The 22,782-nt window shown below is 38.8% G+C and overlaps 1 protein-coding gene across 2 annotated transcripts in view; it reads left to right on the top strand.

Moving 5' to 3' along the window:
* FBXO21 (F-box protein 21) overlaps positions 1-22,435 on the top strand; it is a 63,500-nt gene extending 41,065 nt beyond the window's left edge. For both annotated transcript variants that reach the window (XM_089677149.1, XM_089677156.1), the window contains 4 exons: positions 1,517-1,649; positions 9,117-9,301; positions 12,557-12,714; positions 16,961-22,435. In XM_089677149.1, the coding sequence (XP_089533275.1) occupies positions 1,517-1,649; positions 9,117-9,301; positions 12,557-12,714; positions 16,961-17,148 (664 nt within the window). In that variant the 3' untranslated portion in view covers positions 17,149-22,435. The remainder of the gene's footprint in view (positions 1-1,516; positions 1,650-9,116; positions 9,302-12,556; positions 12,715-16,960) is intronic.
* The last annotated feature ends 347 nt before the right edge of the window (positions 22,436-22,782 follow it).

Below are 22,782 nucleotides of genomic sequence, written 5' to 3'. Positions count from 1 at the left end.
CTTGTGGCAGTGGGTGCATGCAGCTGACAATGTCCGGCAGACACGTGAGCTACTTTCATGATTTGGCATGTGAATGCATGTTCTCATCTTTGAAAGTTCGCAACTTGGAGGTTGTTTGTATCTTTTGAAAGTTTGTAACTCAATGTTCGTAAGTAGAGGACTTACTGTACAAGTTTCTGTCTCAGTATATTGCTGGGCTTGAAGGACAGGGGGATGCTGTGTTTGCTTATAGATCCTTCTGAGTTTTTTAGTCACCCCTGCTGCAGACAGGATGACTATATTACTCAATATGTTCTGCTTCTCCTGTCTATTGAATGATCCAGAGTTTTTGCTTGGCCTTGTGGATGGTTTAATGAAGGCCACAAACCTTTAGGACAACCCTGAGATGTCTGTGTTCTTTATCTTTAGACCTTTTGTTGATGCCATCTCAACCTGATGTTGCAGAGTCCTAATAGTTTGTGTTCCAATGGGTGGAGGGAGTCAAAGAACAGATGCTGATTTTGTATGGGTAGTTTTTTTGTAAACCTCAGTGTCCAAGTCAATATGTATAACACACAATCAAAAAAGGTAATTTGTTCTGTGCTGTATAGACTTAATTAATGTGTCTACTGAGTTTATGTTTACTAAAAGCTTGTATTCTTGATATTCTAATCTTGTTCCATGTATCATCTACATACCTGAACATACTGTATCTGAAAGAATTTGAGGTTCTCTTCTCCATCTCCTCCCCGTACATGTTAACGACGATGAGAGACACAGGTTATTTTGTAGCATTTACACGTGTTTACACAAGTTCTTTACTGAACGTTTTACTGAGGATCTTTCTGCCAACAAGATCCTGAGTATAAACCTCAGTAAATTATTACATCCGTGTGAACTGGCTATTGAGAAAAAGTGACGTTCTTTCGAGAACAGAGAAGACAACTGGTTCTCAAATGACATAAAAGAGACCATTTACTGTTTGTCAAAATATAGCAACCTTCCCTTAGTCTTCATCTTTCTTCCACATATTATGCTGTTCTAACATCTGTACCCTGGCAATATGACAACAGTTCATACCTTTACCATGTAAATTGAGGAACTAACGCCTACTGTAATGCAGGCTTCCTGACACCAGTGATGTTCTTATTACTAGGGCAGGATGGCACCACAACTTTTGAATCTACCATCCTGTTCTTGGACAATCAACATTTCCACATTCTTTCCTCAGTTAAGCTGTCCTCAGTTAAGTTGTCCTCAGGTGTGAATATACTGCAAACACTGGGGTATCTTCCTGACACTCTAGGAAATAAAGTGGTTTGGTAAGCTGCTATAGATCTTCAACATCACAGAACAATTCCAGTTGAATGTGACTGACTAACTTGATACACTATGACCTGGATAAAATAAGAACTTTCACCAACATATAGGCTGCATAAAATGTGGTATTCTGTTGGTCTCATTTTATTATATGTAGATTATTACTTTACTATTCTTATGTTTACTATTCTTTACTATTCTTACGTGTGTCTTACAGGGAAAGTAAAGATCGTAGCTTTATGCTGCTGAGAGTGTCTTTGGATCTGTACCTAGCTATGTATCCAGACAGCGTACAACATCTATTACTACAAGCGCGACTGTATTTTCACCTTGGTATATGGCCTGAAAAGGTAAATAACGAAAAAAAATGCTAATATCAAGAAAAAAAGAAATAATGAATTTAGCAAACAGTACATGCAACTACAGTGTAAAATTGTTTTCTTGAAAGAGGATGCCATATGCTTTGTATTTCCATACAGTCCTCTTGCCTCCATTGGCAATTCATTGTCGGTATTTGGGAGGGAGAAGCTAACAACTCTGTGGCAGAAATACTTTCTCATCAGATTTTGAGCTAATAATTGTAACTCCAGCTAATGCTAATGTACAGTGTTCTAAATGTGACAGTCACATTGTATGCACCAGTGGACATTGGGTGCACTATACATGGCAAAAAAAAAATTTCATCACAGTACAAAGAGCTTGTGTATGTAGTATGCCTTGTCCTTCTTCCCCACTGTCCATTCCCCCTTGCACTTGGCAGCAATTCCCAACTGTCAGAATGATAGCTGTTCCTTTTGTACATCTTATTAACTCAGTGTGCCATGATCAGACCTATTTAATTTCTTCTTGTCCTTCTCCCTTCAACTATTTTACTACTGAATTTTTTTTCATATTATTTTAAACAATATTTAAAATGGAATTTCACTCTCTCAATCAACATTGACTATTTTTAATCCATATGCTGCTAACATTAGTAAATAGATAAGAAAGTTTATCATATTTACTTATTTTAAACATATTTTTTACATTTCTTCAGTTACTTCCTATTTTTCAGGCCTAGGCAAATGATGTCATACATCGCAGGAGGGGATATTCTAAGCTAAGTACACCCTCCTGCCTGAGCTAAGGGAAGATGGACATCAGGAAGTAAATACGACATGAATCATCTGCCCTTGCTCAAGATGCCCACAAATAGAAATGCTAGAGAGTGTTTTCAAAAGTGATTTCTCAGCAAAATAAAGCATGGAGACATGGATGCATGAGGGTGTTTGCTTTAAACAATAAAAATGAATTAAATGGTTTTGATTTGTGGTGCTCTGATGCAGTGTAGTTCCACTTTTTAAACTTTATTTTAGTTTTTAATCATATTTGGGGGGGGGGGGGGGGTTCGTTTCTCATTACAAAAGTGAAAGTGTTGTTTTTTTTTCTTTTTCATATGTTAATACCTTTGCTCTAGAATTTTTAGTTTTTTTTTTTTTACAGAACAAATTGTAGAATAAAATGTATACATTTTATGTACAGTAAATACTAAACGAACACTGATCAAAGTAGAAAAAGTGGATTGCATAAAAAAATTAAATCATTTTTTTATTTTTACAATACAACAAAAGAAAACCTTGTTTATGCTAAAGTGGAACTTTAGTCAAAAAATTGTCTTGCTAGATCAAGACTGGCTCCTTTTGCAGGTATAGCTATGTAAAACATTAAAAATAAGTGTCTATACTGTTTAAAACCTAGTAATACACTGTCTCGCCCTGCTCTGCACATGCTCAGTTGCTCTCCATTTTAGGTACAGGCAAATTTGTATAGGACGATCTGAGAGCCTTGAAGTGAAATTTACCACTTGCCTACTGGGCACTTTTATCCCCTTCCTGCCCAGGCCAATTTTCACCTTTCAACACTGTTGCACTGTAAATGGCAATTGCGCAGTCATGCAGCTCATATGACATTTTTTTCACACAAATAGAGATTTCCTTTGTTGGTATTTAATCACCACTGGGTTTTTTATTTTTTGCACTATAAACAAAAAAAGACCGAACCTTTAAAAAACAAAAGCGCTTTCTTTGTTTCTGTTGTAACATTTTTCAAATAAATACTCTTTCTACGCAAATTTAGGCCAAAATTTGTTCTGCTACATGTCTTTGGTGAAAATAAACCAAATCAGTGTTTTATTATTTAGATGGTAGTTATAGCGTCCACAAACTATGGTATATATCTAAAAATTGATAAATCCTGATGTATTGAGGCCCTAAAACGCCAGGACAGTACAAATACCCCCAAAATGACCGCTTTTCGAAAAAATAGAAAGTCTAAGGTATTTAGTAAGAGGCATGGCGAGTTTTTTGAAGTTGTAATTTTTTGTCATAATTTTGTGGAAAATGGAAAAACATTTTTCACGATTTTTTTTTTTTTTTTTTTTTTGTACATACGGTCACCAATGCAGTACAGCGTCATCCTATAACTAATCTGAAAAACAGTGTTGCACTAGCTCATAAACGCAATAGTCATGTACATATAAACATATCAAATATATACAATAAAAGTCCTTATAATTGTGACAATTCAATTTTCGTGCTTGATTAAATGTGTTTGATATAGAATGTGCTCCAAAAAAAACTTCAGTGCTCCACCTTAAAATCTGTGGACCTCCACCTATGAATAAGGATGGCTGCTCACCTCATAGCATGGACCTATAAAATAATGTAGGTCATCTAAGCAAAATAATTCCATCAAAAAGGCTCCAGATGGCAGCAAGGGACTCATACAGGCACCTCCATAGATGACAAATCTCTTCCCAGCTTAAACTCCACATGTAAGGAAGAAAAGGACAGATCCCATAGTGTAATACCGTTTTAATCTCTTAAAAACAAGTAGGGAATAACACTCACATTGTTCAGATAAGTCACAAGCATAGAGAACTTCCGGACCGATCATATGACCGGGAATGAAGTCACCAAGCTCCACCCTAAGAAATGTCATTCCCGGTCACATGATCGGACCGAAAGTTCCCTCTGTAGTGTACTTGTTTCAGTTAAGAGTACTAAGTGTAATTTCTGTCTACTGCCTCATTTCTCTGCTATCTGCATGTGCCGCTTCTGACAAGTTTTCCTGACACCAAGAGAAAAATGGTGACAGAGGAGGGCTCTCCAGCAGATTGACTGACTGCCTCAGCTGTGTGTGTGGTGGTGGTGGTGGGGGGAGGGGGGTGTCTATTCCCTCCAATCAGCTCTCAGAGCTCTCCTCACTGAGTTTTGCATAGTGTTATTTTGGCTCTTCACTTATTTTTTTTCCTAAATCTCAGATCAGCTTTATAAATTTTGGACTTTAAATTAATGTAGAGAGGACAAGACTGCAGATAGACAGACCAGTATAACTTATGTAGGAGGATTTGTTTAATCTCTGTGTATCAGCTGAGGCCAGTCACTTCACTGGGTATATATAAGGGCTTACAACCACTTTAATAAAAGCAAAGTTATCCTCACAGATTCCCTGCTTGTTCGGTGCACATCGGGCCAGATGAGAACAGTCCATAGCAGCCTGCATGCCATAACCAGTGGTGGGGCTGAAATAATGGTATAGCGGCTCTCTGTTCTGTAGATAGACCTGCTTCAGAGGTTCTTCAAACCATGGACATCAAAGCAGTCTTTTAGGTTCAGACTGTATCAAACTTGAGGATCAAAATTGTACTTAAAATAGTATGCAAATACTATAAAACAGGGAGTTTCACAATATTCTGTATAGAAATAAAAGTTTTATCATTCATAGTAGTAGTGGACATGTGTTTGCACATATATACATGCTATGTGTATTACGGCTCAGAACATTGCAATGGATAAAGGGAGCAAAGTAGCATATATATTTTGAAGTGATGGTAACAATATTCTATACCAGCAATGGTCAAACTACAGCCCTCGGGCCGGATACGGCCCGGCGGACCTTTTAATCCGGCCCGCGGAGCGTGATAAAAAAAAAAACAGCCAGGGCAGGCAAACATTGGCTGTCAGGATGTGTGTAGGCGGGGCAGCGTGACGAACGTGAGGGGAGCTAGGCTCCTCTCACAGTCCGCCCTGAAGACCGGAACGGTGCGGGAACACGGCGAGAGGAACGCGCGGAGCAAAGGTAAGAAAATTGACACAGGGGGGACTTGGCTTACTACTTGGGGGGGAATAGTACTATGGGGGATGAAATACTATATGAGGGATGAATTAATATGGGGAATGAATTACTATAGGGGGGATGAATTACTATATGGGGGATGAATTACTATATGGGGGATTAATTACTATGCTTACTATGGGGGAATATTACTATACTTACTATGGATGGCATGGTAGTGGCTGGGCCGGCCAGCAGCTAGTGGGGGGCATAAAAGTTTTGTAAAATAACTCTTTTTATGCTTTTCTACCTTAAATTAATCTAAACATTTAATGTTACAAATTTTAATTTATATTAATTCACACATACACATCATTCATCTACTCTTGGTCCGGCCCCCGGGTCCAATATATGAACCCATTGCGGCCCTCAAGTCAAAATGTTTGCCCACCCCTGTTCTATACAGTAGAAGCTTCCGTTAAAGTGGTAGTAAAGTCTTGTGTGGCATTTTTACCTACAGGTAAACTTATAATAAAGCTTACCTGCAGGAAAAAAGAATATCTCCTAAACATGCCCCATTTAGGAGATATTCCAGCGAACAGCAGCCGGTGATGTCAAACTTCTTAAAAAAAAAAAAGAAAGGAAAGCGGTTTCCCCCTGTAAGGTAAAATCATAATGTGCATGTATGCACCGCATACTAGTGCATTATGAAATCCTTCCCTTAAAATGAAGCCCTCCAGCCCCATGCTGTCACCACTGACAGGGCTCCTGTCTTCACCTGATCTTCTCAGTTTGCGAGCTCCGGCCGCCCGACTGGCCCAGCACAGAGCTCTGAACGAACTGCATGAGTATGCTGTTCCTTCAGAGCTGTGTTCTGTGCTTGTCATTGCAGCTTGGCCAGTCAGGCGGCCAGAACCTTTGAACTTAGATGGAAGACTAGGTGGAGACAGAAGCCCTGTGACAGAGTGCCGTGGGGGGGGGCTTAGTTTAAAGGTAAGTATTTCATAATGTGATGCATACTAGCAAATTATGATTTTACCTTACAGGGGGAAACCTCTTTCTTTTTTTTTTTTTTTAGGAACCTTTTACTACCTCTTTAAAATGAACAAGGATTATTTTTCATAGCAAAAAAAAAAATTAACACAATATTTATTCTAATTATTATAAATAATAATAGAAACTATATTTTAAAATAAATAGTGGTAACATTTACCCCTTATTCTGTAGTATTATGCAGTGACTTTAGGGAGTTGTAAGAGTTGTATAGGTAGCAAAGTTTTGGGACATGCTTGGAAGGGACTGCCAGATAAATATAGAACCAAGCTGACTTCCAGAGGGAAGTTTTTTTTTTTCTTCTTTTTTTATTTTTTTTTAAAGAAATAGATTCCATGCAAACACTTTGAGTTCTTTTGGATTTTGTTATGTGTTCTGGCAAGGTACACTTGAAACTAGGCTTGAGCTCTCGATTAGTCTTCTAGGAGCATACAAGTTTCTTAGTATGGCCAACTTATTGTAGGTAGCATGGGCAGCTTAATCAATAAACCACATACTTGCTAGAACAGTATAGGAATTATTGAATTTAATATTCTTTTCCATGAGTCAGTGAAAGATGTTTTGTAAATTTACTGTTGTAATGCAGATAGTATTTGCCTCCGTGTGCTTAAAGTGACTGGTAGAAATTTTGGTAATATTTTAAGGAATACAAGATCAAGGAAAACCAAGGACTTGAACTGATTGATGGGGTCTGGGGACTAAAGGGTCTATGTAGCAGAATTTGGTATGATCCTTCTGGTTTTCCCTTTTGTATAGTGCTATATGATACACTTTGTTGGTCTCTCTCTGTCTTTTCCATGTTCCCTCAGTTAGTCTCTAGTCTTCATAGCAGACAGTAGGCTGATTTAGGAACATTTGTCTTTTTACACTTCAAGAAACTGTAAAAACACATCTGTCTTATTGGAGAGTTTGGCAGTCTCTGAAGGGTGCTGAATCTGCAGGTGACCATACTCTTTGGACAGATTGAGTCCTATGGTGGCATGTCAAAGCATAAAGCAGCCTTTGAAGCAGGACAGTTACTATTTATCACTATGTAGAAGCTGTCAATAAAAGGCATGTACAGTCCCTTGAAAACTTATTCATACCCCTTGAAATTAAAAAAAAAAATTTCATGTTACAACCAAAAACATAAATGTGTTTTATTGGGGTTTTATGTGATAGACCAACACAAAGGGGCACATTATTTTGAAGTGGAAGGAAAATGATAAATAGTTTTCCAAACTCTTTACAAATATGTGAAAAGTGTGATGTGCATTTGTATTCAGCCCCCCTGAGTCAATACTTTTGTAGAACCACCTTTCGCTGCAATTACAGTTGCAAGTCTTTTTGGTATATCTCTACCAGCTTTGCACATCTAGGGAGAGACATTTATGGCCATTCTTTGCAAAATAGCTCAAGCTCTGTCAGATTAGATGGAGAGTGTCTGTGAACAGCAATTTTCAAGTCTTACCACAGATTCTCAATTGAATTTAGGTCTGGACTTTGACTGGGCCATTCTAACACATGAATATTCTTTGATCTAAACTATTCCATTGTAGCTCTGATTGTATGTTTAGGGTCGATGTCCTGCTGGAAGGTGAACTTCCACCCCATTCTCAAGTCTTTTGCAGACTCTTAACAGATTTTCTCCTAAGATTGCCCTGTATTTGGCTCCATCCATCTTCCCATCAACTCTGACCAGCTTCCCTGTTCCTGCAGAAGAAAAGCATCTCCACAACACGGTGCTGCCACCACCATGTTTCACGGTGGAGATGGTGTGTTCAGGGTGATGTGCAGTGTTAGTTTTCTGCCACACACAGCGTTTTCCTTTAGGCCAAAACGTTCAGTTTTGTTCTCAGCTGACCCCAGAGCACCTTCTTCCACGTGTTTGCTGTGTCCCCCCAGATGGCTCCTAGCAAACTGCAAACGGGACTTCTTATGTCTTCCTTTCAACAATGGCTTTCTTATTGCCACTCTTTCATAAAGGCCAGATTTGTGGAGTGCACGACTAATAGTTGTCCTGTGGACAGATTCTCCCACCTGAGCTGTGGATCTCTGTAGCTCCTCCAGAGTTACCATGGGCCTCTTGGCTGCTTCTCTGATTAATGCCCTCCTTGCCCAGCCTGTATGTTTAGGTGGACGGCCATGTCTTGGTAGGTTTGCAGTTGTGCCATACTCTTTCCGTTTTAGGATGATGAATTGAACAGTGCTCCATGAGATGTTCAAAGCTTGGGATATTTTTTGATATTCTAACCCTTCTTTAAACTTCTCCACAACTTTATCCCTGACCTGTCTCGTGTGTTCCTTGGCCTTAATGATGCTGTTTGTTCACTAAAGTTCTCTAGCAAACCTCTAAGGGCTTCACAAACTGAGATTAAATTACACACAAGTGGACTCTATTTACTAACTAAGTGACTTCTAAAGGCAATTGGTTCCACTAGATTTTAGTTAGGGGTATCAGAGTAAAGAGGGCTGAATACAAATGCATACCACACTTTTCAGATATTTATTTGTAAAAAATCTTGAAAATTTCAAGGAGTATGAATCCTTTTAAAGGCACTGTAATATGTGTGATATAAATATATAATTAAACATATATGCCAATGTGCATGAAACCTGAGATGAATGTGAAATCAATGTGTGGACAACATTCTGGTTAATTGTGGGATTTATATATTTGTATTTGGTAGGTCTTGGATATCCTGCAGAATATTCAGGCTTTGGACCCATCACAGCATGGTGCTGTGGCATATCTAGTTCAGCATACTTTGGAGCATATAGAAAGAAGGAAGGATGACAGCGTACTTCAAGCAAAACTGAGATCCGATGAAAAGGAAGTGTGTTATTCTGTAGGACTTATTATGAGACATAAAAGGTATGTATATTTTATAGTTAATATTCATGCAAATAATTGAAGCTTTTGATAGTGTAATCACAGTTCAATTTCTGGCAGTTGGTCATGAGAGCCAATTGGGAGGTTCCTTTGGAGTAGACAGCAGTAGGTCTTGCTTATAGAGCTTTTATATATCAAATTGTCAGGGGAATTCAGAAACTCTTGGGTTACACTGTCACCCAGGAGGATTAGACACTGGCAAATGAAAAATCGTGAACCAACCTAGTATAACCTCCTCCTACTTCCACCATGCCTCAGTTTTTTGCTTATGCTTTTTTATTTTTTTTATTTAGTTCTTCAGTCAATATTCTTGCTACGTCACTGCTGAGCTGGTCTCTCCACACAGCTATTCAGACCAGTATTTTCTAACCATGACTCTGGTGTGCCATACCTGGACCACGTTGGACTAAATGTTGCTGAGTTAGCCTGGAACGTGGCCTACAGGCACTGAGTTCTGCATGTGCCATGAAAGTTAGTCACACACAGGAGGAACTCTGTCTCTGAAGACTCACTTTGTGAGTAGGACATACAATCCGAGTGCCAGATACCTCCTATATATTAGGACAATGGGGTACTGTTTTAAATATTCCTGCTTCCACCAGTTCCATTGTGGAACTGATTAACATTGAGGGATGGAGCGCTGAGGTCATCCGCTAGGTGCAGGGCCATGCCTGTCATTCGGTGTTGAAGTTTTTCTCCACTGCTGTTCTTGTCTACATTTTACATGTGGAACTTTTCTGTTGCCCACATGCAGTGACTAGGCCATCTTTGGCCTTCTGCACCTCAGTGTGTTACTGCCCATCTCCATTGAGAGATTTCATCGGGATGACCTCCTGTTGAGAGAACAGTCGGTGCAGGTTTTGACATGTACTGCAGCCTGAGTCATCCAGACATTGCAGAGCTACAATTGGGTCCTGAAACTTCAGAAATGCGTGCTGGAAAAGATTCATAACTTGGAACAACCTTATCTTAGACACAGCTCAAGGCAGCAGATACTTCAAACTTTCCACCCCCAGTATTGGAGTCTTCAGTCCAGGAGTCTCCTGACTCTTTGCTTTTGCATGAGAGTCCTGAGGCTGATGATGGCCTCCTTCGAGGCAATCTTATTTGCCCATGTCTACAACATTCTGTCATTGTTGAACATGTCAGTTTCATCCTCCTGGACAGATGTATTTTTCTGGTACAAAGACCAGGTGGTTGTCTCTAGCTTGGTGACTCAGGAATCCAGCTCTAGATTTGGAGATTCTCACAATAAATTTTAGCCTGTCAAGCTGGGGATTGCTCCTGGGCACTTTGGTGGAGGAGACTTTGGTATCAGAGGAATCTTGTCTCCTGTTCAACATTCTGGAACTTTAGGTGACCTGGCTGTCCTTGCAGCTCTGGATATCTTAACGGAAGGGTCATCTGATCCAAATTCAGTGAGACAGTGCCACAGTAGTGCCGTACATCAACAATCCTTGAGGAACCAGAAGTCTTGTAATGGCAAGAGATGTAGATCGGATCTTGACCTGGGTAGATTTTTAAGTTCCAGCCTTGTCCACCATATACATCCCTAGTCATTAGTTGGCAGGCAGATTTCCTCAGATGGCAACACCTGGACCTCAGAAAATGGTTTCTTCTCCCAGAGGTGTTCCAGGACCTGTGTTACAGGTGGGGATGCCGAATGTGGACCTTCTCTCCCCAGTCGCTGGTTTATACACCTCTTCTCTCCCCTTTTACAAGGTGTTCTGTGAATGAACAAGGGTAAAGGTGGGGGTGTATAAATCACACTATCACTTCCTTGTAGATAGTCACAGTGCTATAAATTCAGCACTGACTATACTTTTCAGCATGAATAAAAGTACAATTTTTACAGTACACAGTAGTGATCCGGACATGAGCTAAACGACATTTGAAGGTAACTTTTTTTTTTTTAATTTAATATACTACAATTTACATAACATATCTGCCTGGGCTTCTGCGTTAAGACCTTTGTACAGGGTGTTTCCTATGTGCGTCTCCCTGTGCGCTCTCCCATGACTCTGGGATTGGAATTTGGTTTTCTTGGCACTCCAAAAGTAAATTAAGCCAATCTGGGGAATTCCTCTTTTCACTTTTTAAGAAGGTGTTACAAATGGTCTTATCTTGTAAAGAGCCCTTTTTGATATAACACAGGAAAAAAGTGGTTTTGAGGCACAGAACACCCTTTTTTTCTAAGGTAGTTTTTGCCTTTCACCTCTACTAGGACATCATTCCTCTATCCCTCTGTCTGGCTCCAGTTCATCAGAAGGAGATCTTCTATTCCTGGATGTAGTTTTGGACTTTGCATGTTTACCGCACAGCTACTGTGTCCACTGGAAAGACTTTGTCATTCCACATAAAAAGGAACCTGCTTCTCTTTTCACTATCCGTGAGTGTTTCTTGGAATTTCAGCATCAAACAATTGTTTCCCAGATTTGCAAGACCTAGTCTTCTGTTCACACAGTCTCAAAGTTTTCCCAGGTAGATGTTCAAGCCCTCTCTAAATTCTGTTTTGGGTGTAAGTCCTTCAGATGATCCTTTAAGCTGCATACAGTCCCTAGTTCTGTTATTTTTTGTGAGCCTGTTAGGCTACATTCACACATACAAGTAGATGTGAATTGTAGCGGCAGTTCTCTCTGCAGCTCTCAGCAGGTAGGTACGACCGTTAGTTCCGTTCACTATAATGACAGGCTGCCAGTGACCACACCTATTCATGGATCTCCTCACAGCCAGCGATTACCTGCAGTGATCACTGCTGGACTCACTTTGTCTACATCCAGCATCGATCACCGCAGGTAATCGTTGGCTGTGCAGAGAGCCATGAATAGGTGCTGCTGACGGTGACCTGTCAATATAGTGAACAGGCAGCCGAGCTATCAGCTGAGAGCTGCAGGGAGAACTGCCACTACAATTCCCACCGGCTCTAATCACCGGTGTGAATGTAGTCTGTAGTGTTTTGTTGCTGTTGCCCACTCCTCAGTTGGACTGCTTTTTTGGACATAATATACTTTGATGGCATGTTACATTACTATGTTTCAAATGAATAAGTGAGTGGGGCATTACAGACTTGCCTTTTTTATTATGGTGTTTCTACTTTTTATTCTATTTTACACCCCTATTGGGGTAACAGATTTGGTATGTTAAATAAGTTCACCTTTTAAACATGTTTCATTTTATTTTCAAGTACACACCTCTCTTCACTCTTCTAAATTGTCAGCCCTTTTATACATTTTACAGATATGATTATAGTTGTGTGATCTTCAGCTGGGATCCTTTGTGTATGATGCCACCGGACTGGATGGAAAACCTGGATCTCTATAACCTCTCAAAAGGAATAACTCAGCCATTTTATAGTGTGCTTCTTGACGATGGTACTTGTAATTATGTCGCTCAAGGTGGGTGAACAGAAAATTGCTTTAGTCGCAACAAATGTCTAAAAAAGGAAACATGAAAAAGTCCTTTTTTTTTTTTTTGTCTAGACAATACCTAATACATCATCTTTTAGTGTCTCGTGGAGAGCCTACTAAAGGTTACCTCTAAAGTGGAACTAGACATACTTCTAACCTTAATCGACAGCCCCAAACCTCACTTCTCCCATGCTCTAAATCATTCTTTTCAGCTGTAGGCATGCCAGGTGCTGAACCCTGGAGCCCATCTCCTTCTCTGTGTAAACGTTTAATATCAAACAATAGGCCGCACACCAATAACATCACTTCCCATCTGGGCTTAGTCGTAGAGATACTTTAGTAGTTACTTGTACCTCTGCTCCAGGGATGCAACGTCTGCTAGATCTCTCTGGCACTGAAAAGCCAGAAAAAGGGAATTGAGTGATCCTGAAGACTTGTAGTTTGGGGGTAAGAAAGCTTGCATTAATAGGTCCTGGAAGGTTGCATTGAGATAGGCCTGAAAGCCTGACCATTGAGAAATTGGTGCAGCAAATGCATAACAATTCATTTTTTTGTTAAAAGCAACAAACATTCAATCATTTGTCCTATCTTATTCAAATACTACAAACAAGCTAGAATTGCTCAACTTATCTCTACTACTGCTATTGTTACTTTTTAACAAATCTTTCTAGCATTACAATTATAACTTGGGGGTTTATTTACTAAAGCTGAAGAGTGCAAAATCAGGTTCACTTCTGCATAGAAACCAATCCACTTCTAGGTTTTATTGCCAGAGCTTAATAGAATGAGCTGAGGTTGGAAGCTGATTGGTTTCTGTGCTGAAGCGAGCCTGAATTTTGCACTCTCCATCATTAGTAAGTAAACCCCTTTGTGTATTTAACCCCCAGTGTGTGCTTGTGTACTTGTGTGCGCGCTCCAAAAGGCTGTGTACTAGGTCATGTTCTATTTAATCTATAGGTAAGTGACATAAATGAATGTTTAGGTGTAAGGTATATGGTTTTTGCTGATGGCACAAAGCTGTGCAATATTCTTGGATTCTTGGAGGTGTTTTTAACAAGAAATGTGACTTGGCAGTGCTGGAGGATTAAATACAAATATCTAGGCTCAGCCACATAAAAACCATTACCCTAAGGCTGCTTTCACACTGATCCATTTTTCTTTCTCTTTTGCGTTAAAAAAGGCAGAAGAAAAACACGTGACCATATATTCCCATGGAACTCTTCACAGTGATCTTTTGCGGGTTCAGTGTTTTTTTTTTTTTTTTTTTTTTTTTTTTTTTAAATCTCTCCTGCTGCATTTTTGATGCAGGTTTGGTGTGGTAAAAAATTGCACTTCCCCAATTAAATTAATGGAAAACATGGCAAATAAACATCCACTTTGCTGTTTTAGTGTGGTTTTTGAGTCCTGTAGAAAACGCACCGCAAACACAGTAAAACTTGGCAAAAACTCATATGCATTTTTGACACATTTTTGCTGCAGATCAGTGTAGAAAGCCTAACAGATGTGATTCTCACAACCTACAGTGTAAATCAGCCTTTCTCAACCAGGGTGCCTTGAAGTTTCTTCAGGGGTGCCTTGGCAAAATGTCTAAAAATGCCTTTTTAGTTACACAAAGCCACAGGTTTTCATTGTGCACCATTATGACTTTCTAGCCGTTGCGTCCTGAAAACCATTGACATCAGTCGATGAGGAGAATGTCAGCTGCCTGCACAGCATCCTAGTTTGACCCTCCCCCACCCCTCTCCATCAGTATTGGGGTCACATTAGCTCAGTGATGGAGAAAAACTGAGGGAGAAGAGAAACACTGGAATACTAGTCAGTACCAGTACCAAGAATAAATTACCTCTAATGTTAGGTGTCCAACATGTGTGAATGTTGCTGCGTTTATATAAAACTATTGGAATAGTTTTTTTCACGTTTTTAGAATGGGGTGCCTCAAGACTGTCCAAACTTTTAAAGGGTGCCTTGGGACTGTCCATAATTTTAAATGGTGCATTCACTGAAAAAAGGTTGAGAAACACTGATGTAAATAAATACCATAGTTGTGCAATGCTCCCAAAACTATACAGTCCCCTGCTTGTGAAGAAAATGTTCACTTCAGATACATAGTGTGAATCCTCACCAACAATATACATTTCCTAATGCACAAACATAATAAATAATTGATTCATAAATTAAAATATGCAAAAAACAATTGCCTTGTGATTGTGGCAACATACACCTATGAATGTATGAAAAAAGTCCAGAGTTTCTTTAAACTACACACTCCCCAAGGTGATCTTCAACACTTGCCTTCTATAATACACACTCTTTATCTGTGACTCTTCCCTTCAAAGTGCCCTGTAGATGTACCCTTACCTCTTAAATTACAGGAGGTCAGATAGACTTGTTAGTCATTAAGGGTCAATCTGCTATACAGTTCTAAACCCAGCACTCTAATTTAAGCCCCTAAAAGAAAATCAAAACAAAATGCTTTCCGTACATTTTAATAAAAACTTCACAAAAGATTAAAAATGTTTTTCTTCATCTGACACCTGTAAGCTGCGGGCGTGCATACAACTCCCCTGCCGTCACTGGGATGCTTCTGCCTAATATGATGACATCGCAGGAAAAACTCTGCTTCCGTGTTGTGGCCACATAAGACTTTGTTAGAGGATGCAAGGAACAAAATGGTGAAAGGGTTGATAAATAAAACATATCAGGAAAGACTTCAGGAATTGATTATATCCCAGTCTTGAGTAAATATGGGAAGGATTTAGGAGAGCAGTATTTTCAATATGCAGGTGGATCAAGACCATGGGGAAATGACCAAGTTCAAAACTAACCTTTTAGATAAATTGTTTTGTTTTCTTTGTTTTTTAACAAAAGAGCAGTTGATGCTTACTACAAACTTTCAACAAGGAAAGTGATTTAGTCAGCGGTAAGTGCATTTAACTACTTCCTGCCTGTAGACTGTCATATGATGTCCTCGACTTGAAGCTACAGCCATCATCCTGGTATCTTTTTTTTTTTTTTTTTTTTTTCTGTAAATAAAAGCAGTCCTAGTGGCTAATTAGCCACTGAATTGCTTTTAGGCTTCATGCGCACTAGCCTTTGTTTTAGTTTCTTTTTATGACAAAAAAACACTGGATAAATAAACGTTGGTAATAGCGTTTTTTTGTAGCATTTTATTAGTGTTCAGAAGCATTTAGGAGCATCAGCGTTTTTACAGTACATGTTGAGGAGGAAAAAAGTTAGAAAAAAGGTGTTCGGAGTGTTTAGCATTTTTTTCTGCTGGAAAAATGCTCCAAAAATGGTAGTAGCCTAAAGTAGTGTGCATGGACACATAGGATAACTCTACTTGGCTTCTAAGAGCAGAAAGAAATGCTATTGACAGCTTCTAGGAGCTGAAAAAAATGCTAGTGTACATGGAGCCTTACAAGTGGCCGCAGGGGTGTTACCCCCCCCCATCCCCCGTTCGCCACTCTGCAGTGCTTTCCCAGGCGAGCCCAAGACTAAATCCAGCTCCCGGCGAGCCCAAGACTAAATCTGGCACTGGCACTGACACCGGCTTACCATAGAGTTGAATGAAAACTTGGCATCCCCGATCATCTCTATGGTATTAGAAGCCGGAAGTGACAAGTATTTTGTCACTTCCGGTTTCTCCAGATGTTGACAAAGACATTTTTGGCTTTTCGAAAGCATCTGCTTACACCGATCTAATAGTCCCCAGATATCTCAGTAAAGAGTACCTGTCACTGCCTATTGTTATCACAAGAGATGTTTACATGAGTATTGGATAGTGTATATAGAGGTGTTGTTTTTTTTTTGTTTTTGTTTTTTTGTGTTTTTTTTGTTATCCTCCGTCGGGTGAACTGGATGAACTTCTGTCTTTTTTTCCACCAGATTAACTATGTAACTATGGAAAATCCACCATTTTATTCTTTAGGCCCCTTGCTGAATATATATATATTTATTGTTTGGTGGTTTTAAGTAATTTTTCGTAGCACAAAATGATGATTTAAGAGAGCAATGTCGGAATTGTCCCAGTAGGGAAGTAATTAAACATGCTTGAAACAAAGATAGGTCTATAGTCAGGGGCACACTCCTTGAACCACTTGGTCTTTTCCAGCTGTCACTTTTCTATGTTTCAGTATATACTACATTAAAAAAAAAAAAAAGGTTTTAGTGTTACATATACTTTAAATGTAGTAATACATTGGTAATGATTTTTTTTTTTTTGCATTTGTTGCAGAGGACCTTGAACCACATCCATCTCCAACAGAAATATCTCATCCGGATATAGATCTTTACTTCTCAGAGTTTGCAGGAAATCACTACATTGCAAAAAAAGAGCTGCAGCTTCAGTATCCAGAAGATGCCGAGTGGATTGTCAGGCAGAGTGTGGAGGAACAGCCCAAATCTTCACCCCAGGAACCATGATTTCTGTCTCTAAAAGCTTTTTTTATTAGACCTCTTACTACAATAGATATTACACAGTCCTGCCTGATAAGGTTTTCAGGCATTACAAAGATTTGTACCAGCACAGAACAGTGCTGTGCGTTACAGTGAAATTTATTTAAAATCGCATAATAAGACGAGGTTACTTTTCTAGGAATGGTGCTCCCTGTATAGGAACACAAGAACCACTTGGTTTATTAGTCTAATAGCCTTTGAACATGCCCTTACTTAGCATGCTAAATAGTTATGTAATATAAGATAAAGTAGTTTAAGGATACAGTACTCATTTATGAAACACAACTTCTGAACATAATTCTGTATGTTTCACAAAAAATGTACTGAAATTTTCAGTGTTATTTAATTACCTCTTTATGTCCGCAGTGTGCAAACAGCAATTGTTTATTGCACCTTGCTTTTATTAGGTATTTTGAATACATGCATTTTAACAGACTCACCAGTAAGCCATGTTACTATGAGATAACTGCTCTATATTGCACTGATCTATAGTACAATTTTCAGCCTAGTTGATGATTATTAGTAACTAGGAGAGTTTATATTATTTTTATCTAGCGTCTTCTTTCAAGAACCAATAAATCTAAGACAAAAGCTAACACATCCATTACTAGGATTAGAGAAATTTGTGTAAAAGCTTCAGTAGCTTACCAAACACATGTGGTTTTTAATCTAAGGGTGGGAGCAGTAGCTTGCATCACTTGATGTCTGAGTAAGGCGATTGAACTCTTTGCAATTGGCCGCCATTCCCCCTGAGTTGGCGAATAAAAAGAGTAAGACTGCACAGAAAGTGTTTGTAAAATTTGGATGAATTTCAATCGTAGTTGTTGGAGATTTGACTGGATAATTTTATACTGTGTGTCCTGGTGGCCATACACTGGATATAGTTGTTTTGCTGGAAATGAATGTTTTTAAGATAGTTGTGTAACAGTCCCATGTATAAAATATAAAAGATTAGAAAGATCATAAAAGATCAGCGGACCCCAAGAGATTAGCAAGTTAGGGGAGCTGTCATTTTTTCTAGTATTTGTTTTTTTTTTGGCTGATAAAACTCCAACACCCCAATGCTGCACATTTCTGCCTCAATGACACTATTAAGGAATTTCCTCAACAGACACTAAACAGTGGATGTATGGTAAAGGTAGGATGGTTTAGGTATGACCAGACCTCCACATGTGGATCCAGCTTTAGGAAATGTGTGTCTCATTCCTACTGGCATCAATATTATTTATTTTACGTTTGTTTTTTTTTCATACATGTTGCCTCTGTCACCGCTCCACCTGTCAACCTCCTCCAATTAGAGAACACCTTGTATTCATAAAAAAAGTGTATTGAGAATGGCAATGGGAGATTGGAAGATTGTGACAGTCACTGTCATAGCGACTACAACAGTGATTGTCACTTTTCCCAGCAGTCCATCAGGTGAGAGATATGCATGTTTACATTGGTCCAAACTTGATCAATGTAACTATGCAGTAAGAATCATAGCTAGACTTCAGCTAAAATTACCAAAGCACATATTTTTTTTTAATTGGAGACCAAAAATAAGGAAACACAAAAGGAGAACTATGGACTGTTTTGTCATACCTTATCTTTGTTGCTCTCCCTCTCATTGTGGATCATTTGCTAATTGCTATCAGTTGACAGTTCTTCCTTCATCCTTCCTTTCTCAGAGTAGTAACCATACAGAAGTGTTGAGTCATGTTGTCTGATGCAACCAGTGAAACCGCTCCTCTTGTCTTGCATACATAAACCAAAGAACCTAGCAGCAAAATTAAAAAAAAAAAGTGCAGTCATTAACTAGCTGATGTATGTGAGTGCTGGTGGTGGCAATACATAAATTATTAGGTAGGGGGACATTCAATAATCTCTATATGTGGTGTGTGTGGGACAATGGATTTATAAAGTCCCTATAAGCTAGGAACAAAATTGAAATTAAATAAGTTTAAATTGCTAAATATGCACATGGTATATACAGATTTTTTTTTTTTATTATAAAATAAAACTTAGAAAGTCTGCACATTTAGTACGGGTTAACAGCACTTTTTACAGTGGCCGTACACTTACAATCGTATGCAGTAGGGCAAGTCCATCTTTCATTTATGCAGTTTAATTTTTGTATCCTATGAAAGATTACACTCCATCCTCAAAGAAGGTTAGTGGGAAAAAGACTTGAAATCAGAAGGTCTACATGCTTACAGTGGCTGAGCATTGAGATCTTTGGATCTTTTCATTTGGTACAAACATCCACTGTTCAGTGCTTGTCAGGTGAGCTCCTGTATTCAATGGTAATACCATAATAATAGAGAAGGTTGTTGTGCAATTGTGCCAAGGTTTTTTTTTTTTTCTTTAATCTTGCAACAATGTTCCAGACGTGGCAGATTTAAAGCTTGGACCATATATACAATTTAATCGCACAAAATCATGGGAACAGATATCTACTTTTTTATTTTAGAATTAACAATTTGAGTTTTTATTGCTTTTACAGAAAGTTGTAGACTTATGGTGGCCATACACGCTTCATTTTATTAAATTGATGTGCAATTCACTAAAAAAAATCAAATGGGCATCATTTCCCTTCCAATTTGAATTTAGACTAAATTTGAGATTGAATTTGATCAAACTAAATCAATCTGCCCGGGCAGAAAATTATTTACCATGATCCATCAGTCGCTGGTGCTTAGATGCTTCATGCATTTGTTCATATTTGAATCAATTGGATTATGAGGTTGCAAGAGGAAAACATATGCAAACAATAACTTTTGATCACAGCCTTCCAATTATCAATTGAAACGTACGTCCGCTAGTCAGTTATAATAAGCGAATGGATTCTCGACTATAGATCAATTATTATTGCAAGAGGTTGATCGGAAAAAGAAATTGATTATTCATTGAAGCATGTATCCATCATAAGTGCCGTAGTTTAAATAACTGTTATTGAAAAGCTTACAAACATTTATTTTATCTATTTGTTTTTTAATTTTGTTCTGTCAATCTAAACTAACATGGACTGCACAGAGTATTTTTATTAGTAGTTTTTAAAGTTTGTGTTTTTTTTTCTTCACTGACCTCATGGTAAACCATGATTTGGGAGTGATATTAAACTCCATGTCATGTATCTGTTAAAGTGGAACTACACTGCATCTGAGCACCATAAACCAAAAACTATGTAATTCATTTTTAATATTCAAAGCAAGCTCATACATCCATCCATGTCTCCGTGCTCTAATTTGCTGTGAAATACCTTTGAAAAAAAACACCTTAGCATTTCTGTCCATGGCCATCTTGCCTAAGGGCAGATGATTCATGTAGCATTTACTTCCTGTAATGCATCTGCCCTTAGCTTAGGCATGCAGGAAGGAGGGTGTGTTTTGCTAAGAAAACCCCTCCTCTCCTGACATCATTTGCCTAGGCCTGGAAACAAGGAAGTAACTGAAGAAAGTTTAAAACCAGTAAATATGATTTACTTTATTATCTATTTACTAATGCTAGCAGCATAAGGTCTAAAGCGGAGTTCCACTCACACTGTAAAAAAATAAAAGTCAGCAGCTAAAAAAACTGTAACTGCTGACTTTTAAAAAAAACAGACACTCACCTGTCCCACGATCCCGCGGTGCCACCACCGCAGCCCATTTCACCGGCTGTCCTGTATTCCAGGCGCCGGCATCTTCAGTGTGGGCACCCGGCTGTGACAGCTTGCGGCTTCACAGCCGAGTGCCCACTGTGCGTGGGTGAGTGGCACTGCTCTTCCTGAATGGCCCCGTCATCTTCTGGGACCTGTCACATGTCCCACAAGACTACGGGGAGGAAGGATAGAAGGACAACTTCCACTTCCGATCGCTTAGGCAATCGCAGCGGAAGTGGGAGTGGGTACCTGTCAATTTTGGGTACCCGCTTCCCACTCCCCAAAGGTGCCAATCCTTAATGGGGAGCGGGGGGCCAATCTTTAAAGCGGAGCGTCCCCTTTTGGGTGGAACTCCGCTTTAATATTGATTGGGAGAGTGAAGTTCTGCTTTAAGCTCTCTATACTCTAAAGATCTGACTCCTTTTGATTATGTTGTTTGAATAATGTGAATTCACAATGATGCTTTGATATGGACCTTACTCTACCAAAGTCTAATCTGCTGCTGCAATGGCAACAAGTTCTTAATATAAGTTTTCTAGATCTTAAATCTGACATGCAAAAAACACTATTATTCTGTTTTAGTGCAAGCTCAGGGTCACAATTATGTGACTTCAGGGTTCTTCATATGCACACCAGTTTATACACCTTTTGCAGATAATGGGAAAATAATACTTGTATATACATTCTATGTTTAGCTTTGATCAGTATTTTGTTATAAACCTGATAGGATTATGTTTACACATTTTAACCACAAAAAATGAATAGAAGCAACTATCTGCTGTACGTACGCTCACTATCCTTTAGGAAATTTTACCTTGGAACAGCATTCTCACCATATCCTTGTTGCATGTCATACAGTTACAATTGAAAATGTTCTTATGTTACAGGTAAATCTGGTTTTGGTTGAGTGTAGTATGTTACTAGATAGGATTTTGAAATTGAATAAATTAACTTTCTTTTTCTTTTTTTTAAAGAGGTTGGAAAAGAACCTCGATCAGGGTTTTATTGCTGCTTGTGTTCTGGATGGGAACATTTCCCCTCACTTGCTGTTCTTTTTAATGCTGTTAAATGGAGAGGAATTAGGGGAATATTTTCGGTTGGATCACAAACAATTAAAGCTAACGGAGGTTCCAACCTTTCCAAATTCTATTCAAGACTTAGAAAAATTTGTTTTTGGCTCAGGTTGTACTAAAGGCTGCCATGGATGATTCATGGAGGCTGCCATTGCTATGGAATGCTAAGTGTTATGCTGTTCATTTGACCAAAATACTTTTATCACCAACCTGGAAAAAAACTATGCAGATAAGTACTTCTCCTTTTGTTTATTCTGGGTCAATGACTCAGAAAGTAATGGAGCCAGATGGGTCTCCATTACAGCCAGCCATCTTGCATTTTTGTAAAAAGGTCAGTAGTGGCAGTTACTGTGTTTCTCTCATGGCAGATTTACTTTTGAGAGAGAAATGAAATTTAAAGCTGCTTGTGTGGCGCTGAAAACTTAATAGGTAACTGTGTGTCACTTCTTTCTGCCGTCTCGGGCATAGGTGCTATTTCCAATTTGTATGTTAAATATAAACGTTGGTATATGTCCAAAAAAATAATAAACATTATACAACCTCTGCTTCCTATAACAAATCTGGTTTGTGATTCTTTTTTTTGTCTTGTGGTCTCTGTTCATTATTTTACCATATTGCACATTGTTTCCCTCATACCAAGTCATAACATGCTTCTCTGCAAGGATGATACGTGATAGTAACTGGTAACTACATATTGCTGGTAATGCAATTTAACCACTTGCCCTCCAGAGGATTTACCCCCCCTTCCTGACCAGGCCTCTTTTTGCTACTTGGCGCTGCATTAATTCAACTGATAATTGTGCGGTCATGCAGTGCTGTACCCAAACAAAATTTATGTCCTTTTTTCACACAAATAGAGCTTTCTTTAGGTGGTATTTGATCACCTGTGCGCTTTTTATTTTTCGT

The sequence above is a fragment of the Staurois parvus genome, unplaced genomic scaffold, assembly GCF_062004578.1.
Source record: "Staurois parvus isolate SC_StPar_1 unplaced genomic scaffold, SC_StPar_1.0 ptg000014l, whole genome shotgun sequence".
Classification (NCBI taxonomy): Eukaryota; Metazoa; Chordata; class Amphibia; order Anura; family Ranidae; genus Staurois; species Staurois parvus.
Note: the sequence above shows the minus strand (reverse complement) of the source record. Positions and strands in the feature narration are given on the sequence as shown.